This window comes from Astyanax mexicanus, chromosome 23 (genome assembly GCF_023375975.1).
Source record: "Astyanax mexicanus isolate ESR-SI-001 chromosome 23, AstMex3_surface, whole genome shotgun sequence".
Lineage (NCBI taxonomy): Eukaryota > Metazoa > Chordata > Actinopteri > Characiformes > Acestrorhamphidae > Astyanax > Astyanax mexicanus.
Genome location: NC_064430.1, coordinates 18,926,307 through 18,951,617, shown reverse-complemented (window position 1 = coordinate 18,951,617; position 25,311 = coordinate 18,926,307). Strand labels below are relative to the sequence as shown.

At 36.3% G+C, this 25,311-nt stretch overlaps 1 protein-coding gene across 1 annotated transcript in view; it reads left to right on the top strand.

The window, feature by feature from the left end:
- lrp1ba (low density lipoprotein receptor-related protein 1Ba) overlaps positions 1 to 25,311 on the top strand; it is a 327,687-nt gene that overhangs the window by 70,548 nt on the left and 231,828 nt on the right. Inside the window, exons 9-14 of the mRNA XM_049470884.1 lie at positions 1,423 to 1,609; positions 2,358 to 2,501; positions 7,431 to 7,667; positions 7,790 to 7,970; positions 14,002 to 14,221; positions 15,186 to 15,375. Coding sequence (XP_049326841.1) covers positions 1,423 to 1,609; positions 2,358 to 2,501; positions 7,431 to 7,667; positions 7,790 to 7,970; positions 14,002 to 14,221; positions 15,186 to 15,375 — 1,159 coding nt within the window. The remainder of the gene's footprint in view (positions 1 to 1,422; positions 1,610 to 2,357; positions 2,502 to 7,430; positions 7,668 to 7,789; positions 7,971 to 14,001; positions 14,222 to 15,185; positions 15,376 to 25,311) is intronic.

Below are 25,311 nucleotides of genomic sequence, written 5' to 3'. Positions count from 1 at the left end.
CAAGAGTCTACAATTATAGTTAAAAGATTTAGAATTACAGGCATAAAGTCTAAAATTATAGTTCAATGATTTTGAATTATAGACCAAAAGTCTAAAATTATTGTTTAAAGATTTAGAATTGCAGGTATAAAGTCTAAAACTACAGTTCAAAGATTTAGAGTTACAGGCGTTAAGTCTAAAATTACAGTTCAAAGATTTAGAGTTACAGACCAAAATGCTAATATTTAGAATTACAGGCCAACATCTGAAATTACAGTTCAAAGATTTAGAATTACAGACCAAAAGTCTAAAATTACAGTTCAAAATTTTGAATTACAGGCCAAAAGTCTAAAATTAATGTTAAAAGATTTAGAATTACAGGCATAAAGTCTAAAATTACAGTTCATAGATTTAGAATGACAGGCCAAATGTATAAAATTATAATTCAAATATTTAGAATTACAGGAAAAAGTTTGAAATTATAGTGCAAAGATTTTAGAGGTACAGTGATCTGAGGCTGAGGTTGCTGCAGTTGTTCAGGTCTAGGTTCAGCAACAGTATGTGCTGAAAGAATGAGGTCAGCTGACTACCTCAATATACTGAATATAGACCAGGTTTTTCCATCAATGGATTTTTTCTTCCCGGATGGAACGGCGATATTCCAAGATGACCATATCAGTATTCGTGGTGCTGGAATAGTGAAAGAGTGATTCAGGGAGCATGAGATCATCATTTTCACACATGGATTGAGAGTCCAGATCTTAACCTCATTGAGAATCTTTGGGATGTGCTGGAGAAGACTTTGTGCAGTGGTCAGTCTCTACCATCATCAATGCTGCTGCAAGATCTTGGTGAAAAATTAATGCAACACTGGATTTAAACAAATCTTATGACGTTGCCGAAGCTTATCGAAGCAATGCCACAGTCAATGTGTGCTTCAATCAAAGCTAATGGCGGCCCAATTAAATATTGGAGTGTGTGATCTTTTTTTTTTTGGTGGCGACCAGGCAGTGTATTTTAGCAACAGCATGTCCGGCTATGACACAGGGTATGGAGTATAGTAGAGTACTTTTACCTAACTTACAGCATAGATTTGATAAGCTGGGGTTTAAGTTGGTTTATAGAGGTGGCATGTTGTAACCGGTATGAACCGGATGAGAGAATTTAAATTCAGATCAGTTTTTTACTGGAGCTCGATGCATCTGCTGATTTACATCTGGGCTGAGAGGTGTGGCAGTACAGCCCCCCGCTGTGCTCCGAGCCGCTAGCACTGCTAATGTCGCTAACATTGCTAACGTTTCTCCTCAGGGATTAGAGCAGCACACTCAGGCTAATCTATTCACACTGTATTTCTGAATTAAGCTCAGAGATGTGATGGCCACCCAGTGAGTTTCTCTCTCTCTCTTTTTCTCTTTCTCTCTCTCTCTCTCTCTCTCTCTCCAGGTGTCACACCTGTACGGATTAGCGCTCTTTGAAGATTACCTGTTTGCGTCGTGTTCGGATCCGTCGCGTGGAGGGAAAGTGGACGTTTTGAGGATAAACCGTTTCAACAGCAGCGACACTCACCCTGTCATCACTCTGGAAAGTTCCAGAACTCTGAGAGTTTATCACAAACTCACCCAGCCCACAGGTGAACCTTCACACCTCAACACCTGCTAATCACACACACTCACACACACTTACTCACACTTACACTTACACACTCACACTCACACTCACACACACTTACTCACACTCACACTTACACACTCACACTCACACTTACACACTCACACTCACACACTCACACTTACAGCTACACACTCCCTGCATGCACACTTTATAACAAACACCTATACCTACCTACTCTTGTGCTTCATCACTGGCCACTTTATTAGAAACACCTGCAGTACCTACCTACTCTTGCAGCGCTTCATCACTGGCCACTTTATTAGAAACACCTGCAGTACCTACCTACTCTTGCAGCGCTTCATCAATGGCCACTTTATTAGAAACACCTAAACCTATATACTCTTGTGCTTCATCACTGGCCACTTTATTAGAAACACCTGCAGTACCTACTTACTCTTGCAGAGCTTCATTACTGGCCACTTTATTAGACACACCTATACCTACCTACTCTTGTGCTTCATTAGTGGACACTTTATTAGAAACACCTATACCTATATACTCTTGTGCTTCATCACTGGCCACTTTATTAGAAACACCTGTATCTATCTACCTACTCTTGTGCTTCATCACTGCCCACTTTATTAGAAACACCTCTTACAAACTTGCATGTAATGTGTCACATGGTCATTAAAGTGTGTTTTTTCTGTGTGTGTGTGTGTGTGTGTGTGTGTTTGTGTGTGTGTGTGTGTGTGTGTGTGTGTGTGCAGTGAGGACTCATGCGTGTGTTCTAGATGTTCAGGGGAGAAGCGGCAGCTGCTCTCACCTCTGTCTCCTCAGCAGCAGCTATAAATCTCGAGTGTGTCGCTGTCGCGCAGGATACACTCTCGCCAGCGACAGCACAGACTGCAAGAGTAAGAGACAATCTTCCATATATATTTCATATATTATTATATATTACATACAGTAACTGTGTGTGTGTGTATATGTGTGAGTGTTTGTGAGAGTGAGTGAGCGAGCGAGAGACAAGAGGAGGGAGGGGTTGGAGAATGAGTGTTAGTTATGAGATTTAATCCATTTTAGAACATAAATAAAAGATAACCTTTTACCTTCTATTGTCAACAGTAAATATAGGCAAATAAGCTAAATAAAACCGCTCATATATCACTAGGATCTGAAAAAAGAATGAATTATGGGAGGAATTGTGGTCAAACTTGTTAAAAATTACGATAACTACTATAATATAAGGCTTCTTTATAAAGGGTCTATAAACATTTTATAAAGACATGTATAAATGGTTATGAATGATGTTGTAAATACTTTATATACAGTCTATTCACTTAAAAAATATGAGGTTTTTTATTTTACCAAATTGAAAACCTCTGGAATATAATCAGGAGGAAGATAGATGATCACAAACCATCAAACCAAGCTGAACTGCTTGAATCTTTGCACCAGGAGTAAAGGCATAAAGTTATCCAAAAGCAGTGTGTAAGACTGGTGGAGGAGAACATTCCAAGATGCATGAAAACTGTGATTAAAAACCAGGGTAATTCCACCAAATATTGATTTCTGAACTAAATGACAATATTTGGGAGAAATGTTGTCCGTAGTTTATAGAATAAACCAACAATGTTAATTTTTCTCAAACATAAACGTAAAAAAATCTAAATGATATATATATAGCAAAGGCTACTGCTGACTCCTGCGCAAAACAAATGTAAGTCCAGAGAGGTGGACTATATCCCTCACCCCTCACACACACACACACACACACACACCACACACACACACACACTCACTGGTATGCTGGGGTAGTGTGTTCTGGTGTTGTGAGCACACAGATTGATGTGATAGGAGTAAATCAGCTGAACTAATTCTGCTTTAATTAAGCTGATGTAATTAGCCGGAGCTGCTGCTGCTCCACACACTGCCTTTGTCTGAGGCTTTCATTTCAGCCCTGAATTGAAAACAGGAGCCTAATTATGTCAATTAATTAATTAAAGCTCTGACAGTACTGGCTTATCACTCAGCACTCGTGCTTCTTTATTCCTCTAATCAACTCTCTCTCACTCTCTCTCTTTATCTCTCATTTCTCTCTCTCTCTCTCTCTTTCTCTCTTTTCTCTCTGTTGCTTTGCCTGTGTCTCTCGCAATGTCTTTGTCCCTCTCTCTCTGTTTATCTCTCTTTCCCATACTGTCTCTCTTTTTGTCTCTTTCTCTCACGCTCTCTCTCAGACTCTCTCTCTCTCTAACTCTCTTTCTTGCTCACTCTGCCTGTCTCTCTTTCTCGCTCTGTCTGTAGCTCTCACATTATCTCTTTCACTCGCTTTCTTTTTGTCTTTCTCTTCTTTTGTTCTCTCTTTTTTCACTATGTCTGTCTTGCAATATCTGTCTTGCAATATCTGTTTTTCTCTGTCTGTCTCTCTCTCTCTGTTTGTCTTTCTTTCTTTCTCATTTCTCCCTTTCTCTCTCTCTCTCTTTTCTCTATATTGCTTTGCCTGTGTCTCTCGCAATGTCTGTGTGTCCCTCTCTCTCTCTCTCTCTTTTTATCTCTCTTTCCCACAATGTCTCTCTTTTTGTCTCTCTCTCTCACACTCGCTCTCTCTCTCTCACGCTCTCTCTCTCACTCTCTTTCTCGCTCACTCTGCCTGTCTCTTGCTGTCTGTCTGTCTGTCTCATTCTCTATCTTCCTTTTTTGTCTCTCTTTCTCGCTATGTCTATGGCTCTCACAATATCTGTTTGTCTGCCTCTTTCGCTTCTTTCTTTCTGTCTTTCTCTTCTCTTGTTCTCTCTTCTTTTTCGCCTATGTCTGGCTTGCAATATCTGTCTTGCAATATCTGTTTTTCTCGCTATATTACTCTGTCTCTCTCTCTCTGTTTGTCTTTCTTTCTTTCTTTCTCATTTCTCCCTTTCTCTCGCTCTCTTTTCTCTATGTTGCTTTGCCTGTGTCTCTCGCAATGTCTGTGTGTACCTCTCTCTCTCTCTTTCTCTCTCTCTCTCTCTGTTTATCTCTCTTTCCCACAATGTCTCTCTTTTTGTCTCTCTCTCACACTCGCTCTCTCTCTCTCACGCTCTCTCTCTCACTCTCTTTCTCGCTCACTCTGCCAATATCTGTTTGTCTGTCTCTTTTGCTTCTTTCTTTCTGTCTTTCTCTTCTCTTGTTCTCTCTTTTTCGCTGTGTCTGGCTTGCAATATCTGTTTTTCTCGCTATATTACTCTGTCTGTCTCTCTCTCTCTCATTCTCTCTCATTCTTTGTTGTGTCTCTTCTTTCTTTCTCTTTCTCGCTTTGTCTGTGGCTCTCACAATATCTGTCTGTCTGTCTCTTTCGCTTTCTGTCTTTCTCATCTCTTTTTCTCTCTTTTTTTTCGCTATGTATGTCTTGCAATATCTTACTCTGTCTCTCTCTCTCTCTCTCTCTCTCTTGCTCTGTCTTTCTCTCTTTTTTTATTCAATTTAATTCAATGGAGCTTTATTAGCATGATTGTGAGGTAAAGTATTGCCGAAGCATTATAACACTTAACAACAACAGTGATATGAACACACATAACAGGCATAATAATACACATTTAGAAACAGTTTGCAGTTCTTCTCAATTGATATGATGCATTTCTTGAATTTAGAATTAATATTTGCACCACAGTGTTTGTACGAACAGCACCACATAAGGGATCCGCAGCTAATGCTCGTACTTCATTTTAAATCCTTTATTCACGACCCAGAGGTAAGTATTTATATCAGTGAACCTGTCGAAGTCATCAGAATAAAAATACTTTATTCCCTGATCACAAAAAAGTCAGTCTAAATGATTAGTCCTGTGATCTTTCAGTTTATTTCCTCAATGCTAATGATTTAAAATGCTGCACTTTTTCCTGTGAATCATGAATCAGTTTTAGCCGTACAAAATTACACATTACTGTTTATGAGAGCCTGACTACAAGAAACAGGACAAAATTCCTTTATGATTTTACTGTTCATACAGTAATTTATTGACAGATCACGTCGTTGATAAGACTGTCAGTACATTGTGTTTCCTCAGGTAAAAGATCAGCTTCATCCTGATACATGGTTTTGCTTCATTTTAGTTCCATTATGTAAAATTCTAGAATTTACAACAAGACTTTTTATAAATTACATTCATTATTATTCTGGACAGATACAGTTATTAATACAAATCTGATGTACATTTTTAAATCACAGCAATGGTCAGATTACAGATCTCTTACTGTACTGTATATCATTATACACCATAACATTATGACCACCTACTTGTTTCTACATCCATTATCCATTTTTCAGCTCCACTGAGCATACACACTTTTAAAAACTTATAAAAAAAAAAAGTTATATGGATTTGGCAGGATTTTTATTTGTTGTAGTTGTAGTGAAATAAAATTGGAACTGTTGTTTTAACACACTTTTCTGCTTAAAACCCAGACTAAATATATTCAATTAAACACTTAAATACAAAAGCCATTTTCTGGCAACTTAATTATCTTTTTTGACAACTTAATTTTCTCATCCATCTGAATTCTCCTGTCACTTGGACATGTTGGAGATTTGTCTGGAGAAGTAGAGAAGCTCCACCAGACACCAGTTTTAAGTGTGTGAGGGATGAACTGCGTGACCAAAGTAGTGAATAAAGTTGATCATACTGTTGAATATTGACATTGTTTGACTTTATTAAGACAACTTCAGCAACACTGACAATATAGGGGCAATAGAGAAGATTAAGAAAATATAAAAAATATATTATATGAGCAAATCAACAAGATTAATAAATACATTCTTGGTAATGATACAGAATTACAGTTTTTTCAATACAATTTAATATAATTGTTATTATAATATATGGCAGTAATTTATATACATCAAGGCAACTTATTATTAAGTTCATTCTATTTAAAAAATGCTTTCTACTATAGCTGAAAAAAACAAATTCACCATACTTAAATACTTTTTTGGATCAATGTAATTCTACAAACATTTACCCAACAATGAAAGTCTATCGCAAAAAGTAGAACTTTAAGTAGAACTTAATAGAAGTTAGTAGATGTTAGTAACTTAGTAGAAGAATAACGACTGGGTCAGGTTACTTGTAATCTGTGAGCAAGTTTACAAAGTACTTTAGTTACGCACGGTTTTGGGAAACATTTATCTTTAATTAACGATCAATCTTAAGTATGAGTTAACGAAGTTCTTAGCGTTACGAAGCTTTCGGGAACCCACCCCTGATCTTTAAATCTGTTAATAAAAAATTAGCATGTTGTCTAACTAATTAGCATTAGCATGTTGTCTAACTAATCTAACTAATTACTCTGACTGTCACTATCACACCGTTACCATTTCCCATACCCTGTTACTGCACGTTACTTTAGCAGCTCAACAAACTTTTTTCGTTTTTACCTTTGTGCATACAGACAAAGGCACAAGTGTGTGTGTGTGTGTGTGTGTGTGTGTGTGTGTGTGTGTGTGTGTGTGTGTGTGTTGTGTGTGTGAGTCACAAGGGAGGGGAGGATGAGATAACTGCCTAAGCAATGATTGTTGTCGTTGCTGTGGTGCACTCTATTCATCTGGCTTACGGTGGCGAGTAACACAACAACGCAATAGTTACTTTTACTGGTAACTAGTTACTTTTATAGTGGAGTAACTCAGTTAGTAACTCAGTTACTTTTCTGGAGAAGTAACTAGTAACTATAACTAACTACTTTACGAGCCTAACACTGTCCCAACACTGTTTATCTCTGACAGTCAGGAGATATTCTCCCAGTTTAAACTCTGTTTTTAGGGCCTGATAGCATTTAATCATTCCTTTTCTCTCTTTCTCTCTCTCTCTCTCTCAGAGATGAAGGATACTCCGTTCCTGTTTTACGGTAAAGGTCGTCCCGGGGTTGTGCGAGGCTTCGGGTTGGAGAGTAAATCGGCCAATCAGCTGATGACTCAGATAGAAGGACTGGTCAGCCCCAGAGCGCTGGACTTCCACTCAGCCAGTGGCTACATCTACTTCTCCGACACAACCAGCTTTCTGATTGGCCGGCAGAAAGTGGACGGAACTGGAAGGGAAACTGTCCTGAAAGACGGTGAGGTTCTGTTTATGTACAGTACACTCTATAAGACTATGAGAGTATAACCCTACCATTCATAATCTCTCTTTCTCTCTCTTTCTCTCTGTCTCTCTCTCTGTATCTCTCTCTCTCTGCAGATCTGGAGAACGTGGAGGGGATCTCGGTGGACTGGTTGGGCAGTAATCTGTACTGGACGAGTGATGGTCACAGGAAGGCGGTGAGTGTGGCCCGGTTGGATGGAGCAGCTGAGAGCAGGAAGACTCTGCTGGAGGGGGGCATGACCCACCCCAGAGCCATCGCTGTGAACCCCCCTGCAGGGTAAGAGACCAATTAAAGCTGGACTTCTGATTGGTTATCTAGTTTATGTGCAAAATCTACACATATTCATATCTTATAGCCATATTGTTCACTCCATTATAAGCTGGTTAGTTGTGTGTGGCTGATCTTTTAGTTATAGTTATTTTACAAGTTTTTCCTTTTTTTTTTTATATTGTTGGTGGCAGTCCATATTATTATTATTTTTTTAACTAAAAGCAGAAGCATTTCTGAGTGAAAAAGGGATATGTTTGATAGTATGTATAGTATGTTTTGTTTAATGGTACCAGTGTACTGAAACGACCATCCCTGCTAAGCCTAATACTGTACATTCATTCTAAAAACTGGGGGGTTGGGTCGCTTTTTCGGGAGTTCTTCTTCTGGGCATGTCACACGTCGTTACGTACTTACGTCACACGTACAGCCTCTGAAAGAAAATCCGGCTCAGTTTTACTGAACGCGAGTGGCTGTTGGAACATTGGAGACTTCAGAAGGGTAATCAGATTCATCTGCTCTAAGCATCATGCCTAGTGCCTACTGTACAAGCCTGTGGAGGCAGTGCTATGATCTGGGTGGGGTTCCTGCAGTTGGTCTGCAGGTCTAGGTTCAGCAATGTTATGTATCCTAAGAATGAGGTCAGCTGAGTACCTGAATATACTGAATATAGACCAGGTTATTCCATCAATGGATTTTGATTGTTCCCTGATGGAATACACGGGCATATTCCAAGACGACAATGCCAGGATTCATGGGGCACAGATTGTAAAAGAGTGCAGGGTTCAGGGAGTATGAGATCATAATTTTCAGACGTGGATTGGTCACCACAGGTCTTCCCATCATAGTTTTAACTCGAGTCAGATATTACATCATGTTTTTATGCTCAATAGTAAAATAGTTCCACACTGTAGACTCTAACCAATCTCTTTGATTTACATTCTGAGAACTCTCCTCAGTACTAATGAAGTCCCTTATAAGGATTTAGGTGTTTTTACCTCCCTCCTGTTTGTTTATCTCCCCGTCTAGTGCCTTCACCAGTGTTTCATCTGTAGCTCCGCCCCCTCGTTACCTTTCCCCACGTGTTCCCTGTTTCCTTTCCTGCCTTGTGTGTGTATTTATCGCCCTGTGTTTCCTGTTTCCTTTGTCGGTTCTTGTATGTTGTTGCGTCAGACAAGATTGTGTGTATTTTCTTTGTATTCTCAGAGTTCCTGTTTTTGGTTTATAGTTAGTTTGTTTGTTCATGTTGTAAAAAAAAACAAAAAACCTCGCATTTGCATCAGCTCTTCGCGTCCTCTCCCTGCTTTAACCTGACTAATAAATAATGAAGCTTTTAGAAGTGTATAAATGAATATTTAAAGGAGTCTATAACTAAAACAAATTAATTCCATTTTGGTTATTGATATTTTAATTATTGGAGGTGATTGAGAGATATATTGATGCAGCTTGGAAGGAGTGTGCAGCTGATTTTTTTTAGGTATATGTTAAAAAAGAAGTTGGAGGCTTGTGTATTTTTTTCAAATATCTTTACATGTATTTCACAGGAATAAATCAACCGGCTTTAAAATGTCTGATTCCCCTGCTGCTGACCACAGCTTTCCATAATATCCTGCAGGATTTTTTGTGAAGCTTTGGGGCTGGCAGAAAGCTGACCGCAGAGACAGTCACAGGACAGAAATGCTGAACATTATACATTTAAGTTTTACAGTGGTATGGAAAAGTGTTTGCATTTTGTTTTGCAATTTAGTCTCTCTTAAATGTTTCATAGTATCAGACAAAGGAATTGGTCAAAGACAACACAAGTAAACACAAAATACAGTTTTTAAATGAAAGATTTTATTATTAAGGGAGAAACAAAATCCAACAACTGTGATCAAGCGTTTTCAGTAACTTGAAATCAGTCTTTCCCAATGCTGTGGAGGAATTTTGGCCCTCTCTTCTTTTGCAGAACTGTTGTAATTCTGCAACATTGGAGGGTTTTCAAGCATGAACCACCTTTTTAAGGTCATACCACATCATCTCAATAAGACTCAGGTCAGGACTTTGACTAGGCCACTCCAAAGTCTTCACTGTGTTTTTCTTCAGAGGTGGACTTGCTGGTGTGTTTTGGGTCATTGTCCTGCTGCAGAACCCAAGTTCGTTTCAGCTTTAGAACTTTTTGGTAGAGAGCGGAATCCATTGTTCCTTTTTTCACAGAAATTCTTTGAGGTTCTGATGCAGCAAAACAGCCACAGACCATCACACTACCACCACCATGTTTTAGTCTAGGTGTGATGTTCTTTTTTTCTGAAATGAGGTGTTACTTTTACACCAGCTGTAATGGGAAAAACATCTTTCAAAAAGATCCACTTTTGTCCACAGAGTCCAAAAAAGTATTTTCCTTAAAGTCTTGGGGATTTTCACATTTTTTTCGGGCAAAAACTGAGACAAGCTTAACAGTTTTTTTTGCTCAGCAGTGGTTTGGGTCTTGGCACACTTCCATACAGGCCATTTTTGCCCAGTCTTTTTCTTATGGTGGAGTCATGAACGCTGAGTATAACTGAGGCAAGTGTTGTGTTTTTTTTTTTTTGTGACCTCTTAGATGAGTTTTCGCTGCACTCTTGGGGTCATTTTTCAATTCACTCCTGGGAAGGTTCACCACTGTTTTATGTTTTTGCCATTTGTAGAGAATGGCTCTCACTTAATGGCTTTATAACCATTTCAAGACGGATAGAGCTCAATTAGTTTCTTTCTTATTTGTTTCTGATTGTATTTACTTTTGAGTATCTTTTGGTCTATGTCACTTTGTCAGGCAGGTCCTATTTAAGTGATTTCTAGATTAAGAACAGGTGTGGCAGTAATCAGTCCTTGGTGTGGTTAGAGAAATTAAACTCAGGTGTGATAAACTACAGTTATGTTTTTTTTTTCTTCCTTTATAATAAAAGTATTCATTTAAAAACTGCATTTTGTCTTTGCTTGTGTTGTATTTGACTAATTTAAATTAGTTTAAATTAGTTTGTTGATCTGAAACATTTAAAAGACACAAATTTGCAAAAAACAAACACTTGTTTACACCACTGTATTACGTTGTGTAATGTATAGTACAGTTTATGTACACTTTTATTATTTAATATTAAAGTATTGTAGGGTCTGATGATGTGATTCTTGTTGGTTCTTGTATTCAGAGCTGCGTGTTGAAGAACACTCAGAGAACAGTTTGTCACGCTTTAGATAAATGTTGTATTTTCATGTCTGTAATGAGGCTGCCACTCAGCGGATCATAAAATCCTGATCATTTACAGCATCACTGAGCACAGCATCTGTCAGCTGGTGGGAGAAGCTAGGAGAGAGAGAGAGTGTGTGTGTGTGTGTGTTTTGATGTCTGCTGTTTGATAGTTTTTTTGTTGTTCTTGTTTACATGCATTGATATTTACAATGATTGTTGCTATTAATAGCACCACAGTTCTGTCTGATGTCTTCTAATTGCTTCTCCAATACTGCTGTAAAAGCCTTCAATACAGCCAGCTAAAGAGAGAGAGACAGAGAGGGAGAGAGAGAGAGAGACAGAGAGCGAGCCAAAGAAAGAGAGAAAGAGAGAGAGAGACAGAGAGGGAGAGAGAGAGAGAGACAGAGAGCGAGCCAAAGAAAGAGAGAGAGAAAGAGAGAGAGAGAGAGAGAGAGAGAGAGAAAGAAAGAGACAGAGAGCGAGCCAAAGAAAGAGGGAGAGAGAGAGGGGAAGAGAGAGAAAGAGAGAGAGAATAATATCATAAACTGCAGTATTGGCACTCGTATGGTCTTTAAGTTAAGAAGTTAAGAAGGTTTAAAGGATTCCAATAAAAGATTATTTTGCTCTGCCAGACCACTCTACATGAATCCTGGGGGGATTAATAAACTAATATTTCATATTCTAGTGTAGAGAAGTGTTTATGTACTAATATCTCCTATTCTAGTGTATAGGAGTGTTTATGAAGGTGTTTATGTACTAATATCTCCTATTCTAGTGTATATGAGTGTATTCGATGTGTTTATGTATGAATATTACTTGTTTTAGTGTATAGGAGTGTTCATGGACTAATATTTCTAATTGATAAATATATGTTTTAGTGTATTACAGTGTGTATTAAGACAGTTTATAAATAAAAAAAATAATGTTTTAGTATATTACAGTGTTTATTGAGGTGTTTAGGAACTAAAATCACTTGTTTTAGTGTAAAGGAGTGTTTAGGGACTAATTCCTTCAGTTCTTAAGTATATGTTTTAGTGTATTACAGTGTTTATTAAGGTGATATATATATATATATATATATATATATATATATAATATCACTTGTTTTGGTGTATAGGAGTGTTCATTGAGGTGAATTTGAACTAATATCACTTGTTTGAGTGTATATGAGTGTTTATTAAGGTGTTTATAAATTAATATCACTTGTTTTATTGTATAGGAGTGTTTATTGAGGTGTTTATAAATTAGTATTACTTGTTTTAGTGTATAGGAGTGTTCATTGAGGTGTTTATGAACTAATGTCACTTGTTTTAATGTATAGGGGTGTTTAGTGGGGTGTTTTTGAACTAATATCACTTGTTTTATTGTTTAGGAGTTTTTAGTTACAGTTCATAAACTAATATTACTTGTTTTAGTGTATAGAAGTGTTTATTGATGGTGTTTATAGATTAATATATAATTTTTTTAGTGTTTATTGAGGGATGTGTCTCATTATCAGAGCTGTAGTTTGTGTCTGGCGCAGATCTGTGTGTGTGGGGGGGGGGGGGGAGGTAAAGGTGGTCTGATGTTGTGTAGATTGTGTGAATCTCTCGGGAAGTCTTTTTGTCTGATATCCTGCTCTTTATTGCCTGCTCATGTCTGCGTGTCACTTCCTGTGTGATGTAGCGTGTGTGATGATGGATTAGTGGTTATGACTCCGGGTCTGAGCGCGTTTGCTCTCGTTTCCGATCCGCAGCTCCACACCAGGAGCCGTCACTCACACACACCCAATACTACTGAATTATTCAACAGGTCATTAACACTCACACACTCACACAGAGAGAGACAGAGAGAGAGAGAGAGAGAGAGAGAGAGAGAGAGCAGTATATTGGATAGATTGGTAAAAGAATACATTGAATGAAGGAGTGAGGGAATGAATGAATAATGCTTTATGAAACAAACAGATAAATTAATATTTGAAAGGAATGATGAATGAACGGATGACTACATTGATGAATAAATTAATTAATGAAGTAGATCAATTTGTAAATGAATTAATTATTAAAAAAATATTTAATTTTTAAATGTATGAATGAATGAATGAGTAGATAAATTAGCTAAATGAATAAACCAGTAGATGAGCATGAGTTAAATGAGTAGACAAATGAGTAGATCAAAAAATTAATGAATGAATGAACCAGTAGTTAGATGTGAGTTAAATAAGTAGAAAGATGAATGAATGAGTGAATGAATGAATACAGTGATTAATAATTTAGTAGATAGGTCAATGACTAAGTAGACAGATGAATGAATGAATGAAAGAGTAGATAAACTAAATGAATGAATGAACAAGTAGATGAGCATGAGTTACATAAGTAGATAAAGGATTGGATCAAAGAATTAATAAATTATTGGATGCTAAACGAGTAGAAGGATGAACAAATGATTGAATGAATGAATAAATGAATCAATGATTCAATCAATGAATCAATTAATTATTAGATAGATGATTGAGTAGACAGATGAATGTAGGCATGAATGAATGAGTAGATAAACTAGAAGAACGAATGAAGTAGAAGATGAATGTGAGTTAAATAAATGAATACATTTATAAATAAATGTTATAAATGAATAAATGAATACAATAATAGAATGAATGAATGAATACATTTATTCATTTATTAGATAGATGACTGAGTAGACAGATGAATGTAGGAATTAATAAATGAATGAATGAGTAGATCAAGAATTAATGAACCAGTGAATGATTGTGAGTTAAATAAATGAATGAATTAATTTATTAATAAAATAATAAAAATTGAAAGAATGAGTTTGTAAACTCTTCTGCTTGTGCAGCTGGATGTACTGGACGGACTGGGAGGAGGACGAGGTGAACGACAGCAGGGGAAGGATAGAGAAGGCGTGGATGGATGGATCTCATCGTCAGACTTTCATCTCCTCCAGGGTTCTGTGGCCCAACGGACTGACCATAGACCCCTCCAGCAGCGTGCTGTACTGGTGTGATGCTTATTACGATCACATCGAGAAGATCTACCTCAACGGAACCCACAGAACCGTGAGAACACTCTTACATTCTCTTCCAATAACTCCCACACTGCAGAAACACCTAGAGCTGCTGTGCTCCATCTGCATCCATTTCAAAACAACCGTCTGATGAGGGTGTAAGAAATCATTGCTATATCAAAGTATTGTGATATTTTGAGTAGCAATACTGTATCAATTGGATAAAAAGTAAACATAATAATAAGTGCATAATACCTTATAATGATTGTCTTAAGCCTGTATAATAATTACACCTTACGCATAATACATTATAGCGCATTGATAAGCCATTTCAAATATGGTTATACATATTTATAAAAATAACATTATAATACATTAAATAAATGAATATAAGCTTTTATAATTCAAAATAATTATTGCATGCTTTGTTAAGGGAGCTTTGTTAAGGTTCTTTTTTTATTTACATACTTTTTTCCCCCATTATTTTTGTCTTTTAAACTCTTCAGGTCCTGTTAATAACTGGAAATGGTCCAAATCTAATCTAATCTTTAATAATGATTACTGTATGATACATAAAAATAATATATATATATATATATATATATATATATATATATATATATATATATATATAAATAGTATATTGTAAAATTTTATTGTAAAAAAAATTCCGGAGATACTGTTTTTTGGATTTTTATTGTCTGTAAGCCATCATCATCAACAATAAAGGAAATAAAAGTTTAAATAGATCATTCTGTAGTAAAAATAGTATTTTATAGTGACTTTACAGTACTTTATATATATATTCCTCACATTTGAATTTACCAAGGTCACAATATGTGGACTTTGCCTATAGTATCACAATATATTGTAATATATTGAATCGTAACCCTTGTATCGTGATACGTATCGTTCTCCCCAGTGCACAGCCCTATACACAGCCCTACTTTCTGAGTGGAGGGTTCTGATTGGTTGCTGATCTGAGTGTATTAATCTCCTGTCTCCTGTTCTGGAAGGTGATCTACGACGGGAAGGAGCTGAATCACCCGTTTGGAATTTCACACTATCAGAACTCCATTTTTTGGACGGATTATATGAACGCCTCCATTTTCCAGCTGGATCTGCTGTCGGGGAAAGTGGCGCTGCTGAGGCGGGAGAGCCCCCCGCTGTTTGGACTGCAGGTGTACGACCCCCAGAAACAGAAAGGTAAATCTTGAAATCTTTTCAAAAACTTTTCAGCCTGAAGCCGCACCTGTGTGCAGGACATTCCTATTGGTCGGTTCTCACCTTTGAGCTTAAGTTGTCTAGCTAACCGAGTTGTAGAGGTTCCTAATGGTGTCCTGCAATTAGGGCTGGGTATCATTTAAAAAGGTTTGATCTCAAAACAGATACAATTGAGCAAGAGAGATTGTCGGCAGTGTCAACGATTTGTATAATCTGTGTTTTTGCAAACTATTAAAAATAGATATCTAATTTTTCTAGACCTTTCAGTACTCTGTAATACAGAGACATTTCACTCAGTGACTTTTGGGTATTACATTGTGAAACCTAGCCCTACTTTTAATAGTCTATTCCATTTAAATAGCATGTCTGGCAATGTGACTGGCCATGGCATAGCGTCTGTGTCTTCTAGGTAAAATACTGTAGTTCATTCAGTGCAGATTAAATATTCTAATGCAGTTCTTGCAGATTTTATGGTATGGAGTGGAGAGTTGACAATGCATCAAATAGCATCCCACACATTTTCAGTTAGGGACTGATCTTCTGATGCGGCTGACCATAGCAGAGCATCTGTGTCTTCCATGCACGCTTTTGAAATAGTATGCAGTATGTGGATGAGCATCATCCTGTTGAAATAGCACACCAGAGTGTATGTAGAGTGTATGTTTGGGCTACTGGTTGCAGGAGCTCAGTAACAGAATGTTGGGCTGTCTAAGTGCCAGTAATGAAGATCAAAGGTGATCAGGCATTGCACATAATTACTTACCACACCATGACACCAGGGGCTTGTTTCACTATAGGATATTTAATAGAGCCAAACTTAGTTGTGTACCCTGTGTTTCAACATTGAATATTGCCTTTTCCTTATTTCTAAAATCGTAGAGTCGTAGAATCACGGATATCGCAGGAGAGGTAGGATCTCTGCAGCTCTTCCAAAGTTTCACATAGAGAAACATTTTCACTAGTACAGCCAGTGGAGCCAGTTTTTTTTCCTTAATAAATGACATCATAATTTAAAAACTGCTTTTTATTTTTACTCAGGTTATCTTTGTCCGATATTCAAGTTTGATAATCTAAAAAAAGAAAAGTATTCTAGCAAAAGCAAAAAAACAAAAAATCTGTAGGGAGACAAATACTTTTTACAGCACTGTGTGTGTGTGTGTGTGCACTGAGTAATTGGAGGTTCAGAGCTGCAGTTCTGCTGAAACACTGAACAGAGCTGTGAACTTTATGCTGCTGATGGTTTTAACCTTCAGATTTCCTCCACTGAGCACTTTTCCCAGCTCTCTTCACTGGCAGGGATGGAACTGCAGTCTGCTAGTTAGCAGTCTTGTTTAAGTCAAAAGTCTGCACATAACTTTAAGGTAAACAGTTAAAAAGCTGTGAAAAAAAAAAAAACATGTAGGCCTTTTTTCCTTTTTTTAGTTTTTTTTTCAACATAGATTTGCATAGCTGTATATTATAAGGCACATTATGCGACACTAGTAAGGAACAGTGGTGTCACCATGTTTTCCTTCTAACTTAGCAGGTCTCACAGCTGGGGGTGCCTAAGTAAACAAAACTGTAATAATAAAAAAAAATAATAAAAAAATTTCAAGTCAAACAAGCGCTGGATGTGAATCTACACAAATTCCTCTCCTGAAAACTGTTTATTTGGGTGAGTAAATCGCTTTTGTTTATTTACATTAAGCTTAGATGGCCACATTTCCACTAAGGCTGGGTGCAGCAGCATTAGCATTAGTGTTTCAGTAAGCCAGGATGATATTTGCTAGTGGCTTGTTTTAACATGGTAAACATGCAGGCTACAGTTCAATATACTCGCCTATGAACAGCGAAAGAGCTAGCGCTTAGCGCTGTTAGAAGGTAATGCTAATACTGCTCCAGCAGCAGGCTACAGTCTGATAATATTTACCTTTGAATGGCGAAAGAGCTTGCACTTAGTGTGGTTAGCGAGTATTGAAGAAAAACTTCACTAATACACCTCTATATCACTGCATCATCAAAAGTAGTAAGTTAAGAATAACTTATATAATCACCAAATAAAGTTTTAGAAGATTGAATTTTTTCTCATAAAAAAATGAATAAATATGAAACAAATACAAATTAATAAACAAAACTACAATAAAGTTAAACTCGAAGAAGCATTTTATGAGCATATTTTTTTTTGCTCCTGAGCTCCCTCTACACTCTACAGATAGTGTAATTGACTTTTACTCCACTGTAATAAAAATAAATCATGCTATAGATTGGTGGCCTGTCCAGGGTGTATCCTGCCTTCCGCCCAATAACTGCAGCGATTGGCTCCTCTGAAATGAATTTAGCGATTGAGAATAAATGAATGAATGAATGAATGAATGCTTACAGCACCTTCTCATGCACAGCTGAACACATGCATTTGTTGACAAGCTGAGAGATACAGAAACATCACCTGAAGTGAAAGAAGCATGTGGACTGAGGCAGTACAGTAAAATTACAGGAGTTTATACCAGTATGAATTGGGTTACACAGAATTACACAGTTCTGAGAAAAGGTCTTGTGCAGCTCCAGACATAACAACCTGCAAAAACTTCATTCCTAAAGTCCACAATGATTTTAAACTCACTCATCCTGAATGACATCAATAGAGCAGCACAGCGAGCAGCGAGTTTTTGTTGCATCTGTTTGCATCTAATTTCTGAGATATTGTAGATCATTTACAGCTATTAGAGAGCTGCTATCCATATATGGTATGGATGGAGTGGGAATGGTAAAGAAAACCTTCACATTTGAACAGCCAGTGGAGCTTCAACCCAGATAACAATTTTTGGTTAGTAGACGTTTTCTGAACATTACAGATAACATTATTGCAACGTTTAATCTGTCATGTTTATGGATGTTCTTGGAATGCTTTTAAATGTTCTGGTAATGTTTAGTTTTTTGGGAATGTTACTTTTAAGCTTTCCTATAGTGTTAGTATTTGTCTAGCTGGGAATATTATTTAAGAAACATTTTAAGAATGTTTTGAGGCAAACCATTTTAGAGTGACGTGTTTTTAGAATGTTTGTGTAACATTGTTTCTGAAACGTTTGAGGCTAAACATCCTGGAACCTTTTCAAAATGTTGCTAATTGCCATTGTAACGTTCTCTGTTAGCTAGGCACATGGTCCTGAAGCTGAAAGTGTTAGATGCAGCAGAAGATACAGAATGTTGTGGTTGTCAGTTTGCCTTAAAGTAACGTCTGTGTGTGTGTGTTTGTGTGTGTGTGTGTGTATACTATGCGTCATGCTGTGTACAGATGCTTCTTCTCAGTCTCGCTGACCATCAGCCTGATAAACACTTCAAGCAGTTTAAGCTTCATCTTCTCTGTCTGTCTAATAAAGTACATTAGATCATTTCAGCAGAAACATCTGAACCACACCGTTCTCACTATACAACACATCAGAGCAGAACAGAGGATCCTTTACTGATCCTTCTAGAACGTTAAATTAGCATATTTCCTGAATTATCCAATCACAAGTGAAGAGTTGTTCACACCTGCTATTAAATGCGTTTCCTGATCTGATTTCTGCATCGTTTCTGCTGAAGGAGTGGCCTGTTTTCTTTTTACCATGTTTACCATGTTCTTAAAGTTTTTATACTTCTACAATATATTTTTACTATGTTTTGATCACTTTAACATGTTTTTTTTTTTACCATGTATAAAACCAATTAAAACTGTAAAATTGTATTTTTTGCCATATATTTATAGTTATTCCCTGTTTTTTAAAGCTGTACTGTGTTTTTCACTTTTGTTTTAATCATTTTTTATCATTTTGTCCTGGCTTTTTTTGTGATATATTTTACAATGTTTTTTTTAGTTTACCATGTTTACCATGCTTCCCCATGTTTTTTTTACCATTTTGTTTACCGTTTTTAATTTGACCATGTTTGTTTCGTTTTACCATGTTTTACCTTGTGTTTCATCACATTTTACCATGTTTCACCATGTTTTTTATTTCACCATGTTTTACTACATTTCACCATGTTTTTTATTTTATCATGTTTTTACCACATTTAACCATGTTTTTCATTTTACCATGTTTTTTATTTTACCATGTTTTAAGACGTTTCACTATGTTTTACCATGTTTTTACCATGTTTTTACCATGTTTTTTACCATGTTTTTACCATGTTTTACCATGTTTTACCATGTTTTTACCATGTTTACCATGTTTTACCATGTTTTTACCATGTTTTACCATGTTTTTAAGACGTTTCACCATGTTTTACCATGTTTATCACGTTTCGCCATGTTTCACCACGTTTTACCATGTTTTTACCATGTTTTTATCATGTTTCACCATGTTTTACCATGTTTACCATGTTTTTACCATGTTTCACCATGTTTTACCATGTTTTTACCATGTTTCACCATGTTTTACCATGTTTTTTTATTTTACAATGTTTTAAGATGTTTCACTATGTTTTACCATGTTTTTTTATTTTACAATGTTTTAAGATGTTTCACTATGTTTTACCATGTTTTTACCATGTTTTTACCATGTTTTACCATGTTTTTCATTTTACCATGTTTTTTATTTTACCATGTTTTTAAGACGTTTCACCATGTTTTACCAGGTTTTTACCATGTTTCACCACGTTTTACCATGTTTTACGAGGTTTTTACCATGTTTTTACCATGTTTCACCACGTTTTACCATGTTTTACCAGGTTTTACCAGGTTTTTACCATGTTTTTACCATGTTTCACCACGTTTTACCATGTTTACCATGTTTCACCATGTTTTACCATGTTTTACCATGGTTTTACCATGTTTCACCACGTTTTACCATGTTTTACGAGGATTTTACCATGTTTTTACCATGTTTCACCACGTTTTACCATGTTTACCACGTTTTGCCATGTTTCACCATGTTTTATCATGTTTATCACGTTTTGCCATGTTTCACCATGTTTTTACCATGTTTTACCATGTTTTTACCATGTTTTATCATAATTTCACCATGTTTGCCATGTGTACCATGTTTTTTTTACCACATTTTTTACCATGTTTTACTGTGTTTACCATGTTTTTTTTTTATTTTACCATGTTAACCACTTTTTACCATTTTATTTTATTTTTTATTTAAGCATGTTTTTTTATTTTACCATGTTTCACCGTGTATACCATGTTTCACCATGTTTACCACGTTTCACCATGTTTCACCATGTTTCACCATGTTTTTACCACATTTTACCATGTTTACCATGTTTTACCATGTTTTACCATGTTTTACCATGTTTACCACGTTTTACTATGTTTTACCATGTTTACCATGTTTTACCCTGTTTTACCATGTTTTTACCACGTTTTACCATGTTTACCATGTTTTACCATGTTTACCATGTTTCACCATGTTTTACCATGTTTTTACCACGTTTTACCACGTTTTACCACGTTTTACCATGTTTACCATGTTTTACCATGTTTTACCATGTTTACCATGTTTCACCATGTTTTACCATGTTTTTACCACGTTTTACCACGTTTTACCACGTTTTACCATGTTTACCATGTTTTACCATGTTTTACCATGTTTTACCATGTTTACCACGTTTTACTATGTTTACCACGTTTTACCATGTTTTACCATGTGTTACCATGTTTACCATGTTTACCATGTTTTACGATGTTTTACCATGTTTACCATGTTTTACCATGTTTTTACCACATTTTACCATGTTTACCATGTTTTACCATGTTTTACCATGTTTCACCATGTTTCACCATGTTTTTACCACGTTTTACCATGTTTACCATGTTTTACCATGTTTACCACGTTTTACTATGTTTTACCATGTTTACCATGTTTTTACCATGTTTTACCATGTTTTACCATGTTTACCATGTTTCACCATGTTTTTACCACGTTTTACCATGTTTACCATGTTTTTACCACGTTTTACCATGTTTACCATGTTTTACCACGTTTTTACCACATTTTACCATGTTTACTATGTTTAACATGTTTTACCATGTTTACCACGTTTTACTATGTTTTACCATGTTTACCATGTTTTTATCACGTTTTACCATGTTTACCATGTTTTACCACGTTTTTACCACATTTTACCATGTTTACTATGTTTTAACATGTTTTACCATGTTTACCACGTTTTACTATGTTTTACCATGTTTACCATGTTTTTACCATGTTTTACCATGTTTACCATGTTTTACCATGTTTACCACGTTTTACCATGTTTACCATGTTTTACCATGTTTTACCGTGTTTTACCACATTTCACCATGTTTTACCATATTTACCATGTTTTTACCACATTTCACCATGTTTACCATGTTTTTACCATGTTTTTACCACATTTCACCGTGTTTACCATGTTTTTACCATATTTCACCATGTTTACCATGTTTTACCATGTTTTTACCACATTTCACCATGTTTTTCATTTTACCATGTTTTACCATGTTTTTACCACATTTCACCATGTTTTTCATTTTACCATGTTTTTTATTTATTTTACCATGTTTCACCATGTTTACCATGTTTTACCATGATAACCATGTTTTTCATTTTACCACGTTTTTTTTTATTTTACCATGTTTAATTTTTTTATTTTACCATATAATTTCACCATGTTTTACTGTTTTACAATGTTTTTTTATGTTACCATGTTTTTACCATGTTTTATCATAATTTCACCATGTTTGCCATGTGTACCATGTTTTTTGTACCACATTTTTTACCATGTTTTACTGTGTTTACCATGTTTTTTTTTATTGTACCATGTTAACCACTTTTTACCATGTTTTTTCTTTTATTTTTTCTGTATTTCTGTTTAATCTTCTGCCTGGTCCCCTGTTCCATCATATATCTTGTCTCCCACAGTCTGTCTTGTCTATCTTATGTCTTGTCTCTCATCAGTGTTGTGTTCCGTCCTCTGCCCCAGGCCCCTGTACATCAGTCTTGCTCCCTGTCCTGTATCTCATAGTGTCCCTGATCAGTGTCCTGTCTGCTGCACTGTTCCATCATGTGTCCTTACTTTCATACAGTTATCTGTCTAATCTTCTGCCCTGTCTCCCACGTTATCATCCGTTTCATCTCCTTGTCCTGTGTTTCTGATATCATTGGTCTGTCTTGTACCGTATCCCTGAAGAAAGTTTTGCAGTTTTTTTCTTGTGGTTTATAGAGTTTCAGAGAAGATTTGAGTCAGAAATAATGAATGTAAAATTACAGAATGCTCCTGTCATCTCCTACGTCTTAAATAAACACTTTTCTCTTCCACTCTCATCTGCTGTTGAAACCTGAAACACCGTCTGCCGCCTTTTATCTCCAATTCCATTACCTCAAGCTCGCAGAATGAAATATAGATCTGTTCGTATAAAATCGACTACTTTATGCTGTTTGAGTTGATGTAATTCAATACCATTACAGAGAGAGAGAGAGAGAGACAGAGCGAGAGAGAGAGACAGAGAGGGAGAGAAACAGAGAGATAGAGAGAGAGAGTGAGACAGAGGGAGTAAAGGTGAATATTAGCCTATTACTCACTCTCTCATTATTTATGAAGCTACAATCAGTAGTCTGTGTTTCTGGAATCGATCGCTGTGAGTTTGGCCGGCTGGGCTTGCCGTAGACACACTGTTTCACATTTCTCATGGAGGACTAGAAAGATTACCGTCAGTCGTTCTTTATTTAAGACTTTATTCAGGTTTTCCCTGTTCGTCCTGTTCCACACACAGTAAAGCTTGATGTTTGAAGCAAAATCACGTTTTTATACCCATTCTTCCTTTTTAGGAAATAGATTCCTTTTCTGAATAGATTAGATCAGCCAAGACCTCAGCTACTTTTTACCAGCTGTTTCACACTGGAGCTATGAGGCTAATGCAGCTAACAGGCAGTTAGCTACATTAAATTAAATTAGCTTAAATTTAGCCTAAATTACTCCTCAAATTAGCACTAGAGCTATGAAGCTAATGTAGCTAAAAAAAATAAATAAAAGTGATTACTTAAACATTTAGCACTGGAGTTATTAAGCTAATGTCGCTAATAGTTAATGAAAGTAATTAGCACTGGAACTACAAGATGCATGCAGTTAATAAGTGATTGATGTGTTTGCCCAACCAATTAGCACTGGAGCTATGAAACTAATGTAGCTAATAGGTCATGGAAGTGTATTCCCCACCAATTAGCACTATAGCTATGAAGCTAATGTAGCTATTAGGTAAGTAATTGATTATTTGTAAGTTATACTAAGTTATACTAACTTATAAATAATACAAAAATGACAAGTAAGGCTATGAGGAAAGTGTAGGTTATAGGTAAGAAATTAATTATTAGTAAGTTACTAAGTTATACTAACTTAGAAATAATGGAGCTATGAGGCTAATGTAGCTAATAGTTAATGGAAGTGTATACCCCACCAATTAACACCGGAGTAATGAGGCTAATGTAGCTAAAAGGTAATGGAAATGTACACACCACCAATTAGCACTGGAGCTATGAAGCTAATGTAGCTAATAGGTAATGGATTGGTAATAAATGTATTGTTTGTATGTTATACTAATTTATACTAAGTTATACAAGCATATATATAATAAAAATGACCAGTAAATGTAAGTAATGAGTAACTGTTTCTAATAAAGTGGCCACCAATGAAACAAAAGGCAGGCATTATTCAGTAAACTTACCTCAGGTCATTCTAACCTCTCTGTAGGTCTTTGACCTTCCCCTCCTTCCTGGATAACTGTAGTTAGTGGAAAGTGTTCTGGATTCCTGAAGCTGAGATTTATTTTACTTCTCCGGTGTCAGTAATGAGATGTTTCTGCAAAGGTCAGTATTAGTTTGTGGTTATTATGAGAAAGCTGTTATGAGACGTTCTAAGATGTGGGTTCTCCATGCAGAATGCGAGATTGAAATCAGACTCTGCCGTATCTGTATGATGTTTATTATGATTTACTTCACGCTTGTGGTGCTGATGGTGATTACAGCGTTCAGTAAAACGGCCTGGATTTACTTTAATACCTGTTTTCTTCCCGGATAAACTGCTGTTGTGTTCCCCTGGGGTGCAGATACAGCTGATTGAAGTCGTTTCAGCTGGTCAGAGACGCCCCTTGCTAACTTCCTACTGCTGATCAGATGTCTCCGGGAGCCAACACAAGCCTTTGCACACTGAACTGCACTTTATCTTATGGGTTAAAGCCAGAAAAATAGCTTTTTGACTTTATAAACTCTTGTACATAGGAGCAGGAACAAGAGTGGGTGTGGAAGGATAAGGGTTTTTTAATAATGCGACTGGAAATTAAGCATTAAACGGACTAGGAGCCCTATTTTAGCAATCCATAAATATATATTGATTTAGGGCATGTCAGTGTGTCTTTGCTATCGTAACGACAGGAAAATATGCCTTGCATGACTTGAAATGCAAAAAAAAGGCATGTATTAATTCTATTAATTAATTAAGGGTGTATTTTGGGTGTAACTATCAATAAACCAGCGTGTCACTTAACATTTTTCGCGATCTGATCAAGCTTCTGTGAGAAATTCATTGTGGAAACACTTAAAAAATAGGCTTGCCTTCAAAGGTTATTTTTTGATCAAAGTATGGTCAAATTCACACAGATATTTAAATTCTATTGATTCTTAAATAGTATTTATAGTCAATGATCTTTTGAAAATAATAATATCTGATATGTGTGACTGTTTTCTATAAATACTTGAAGAATGAAGGAATTTGTACATAAAATTGCACAGCTGAGGTGAATGTATGGTTTAAATTGTACTGGTATGAGGACAGTGTTACTACAGAGGTAGCTAGTCTGAGTGGTCCAGTGGTTTAAAGTGCTGGTTTGAATCCCGGTCATGCAGCTTGCTATCAGCTGACGGAGCCCTGAGGGAGCACAATTGGCCTTGCTCTGTTCGGGTGGGTAGATGGCACTCTCTT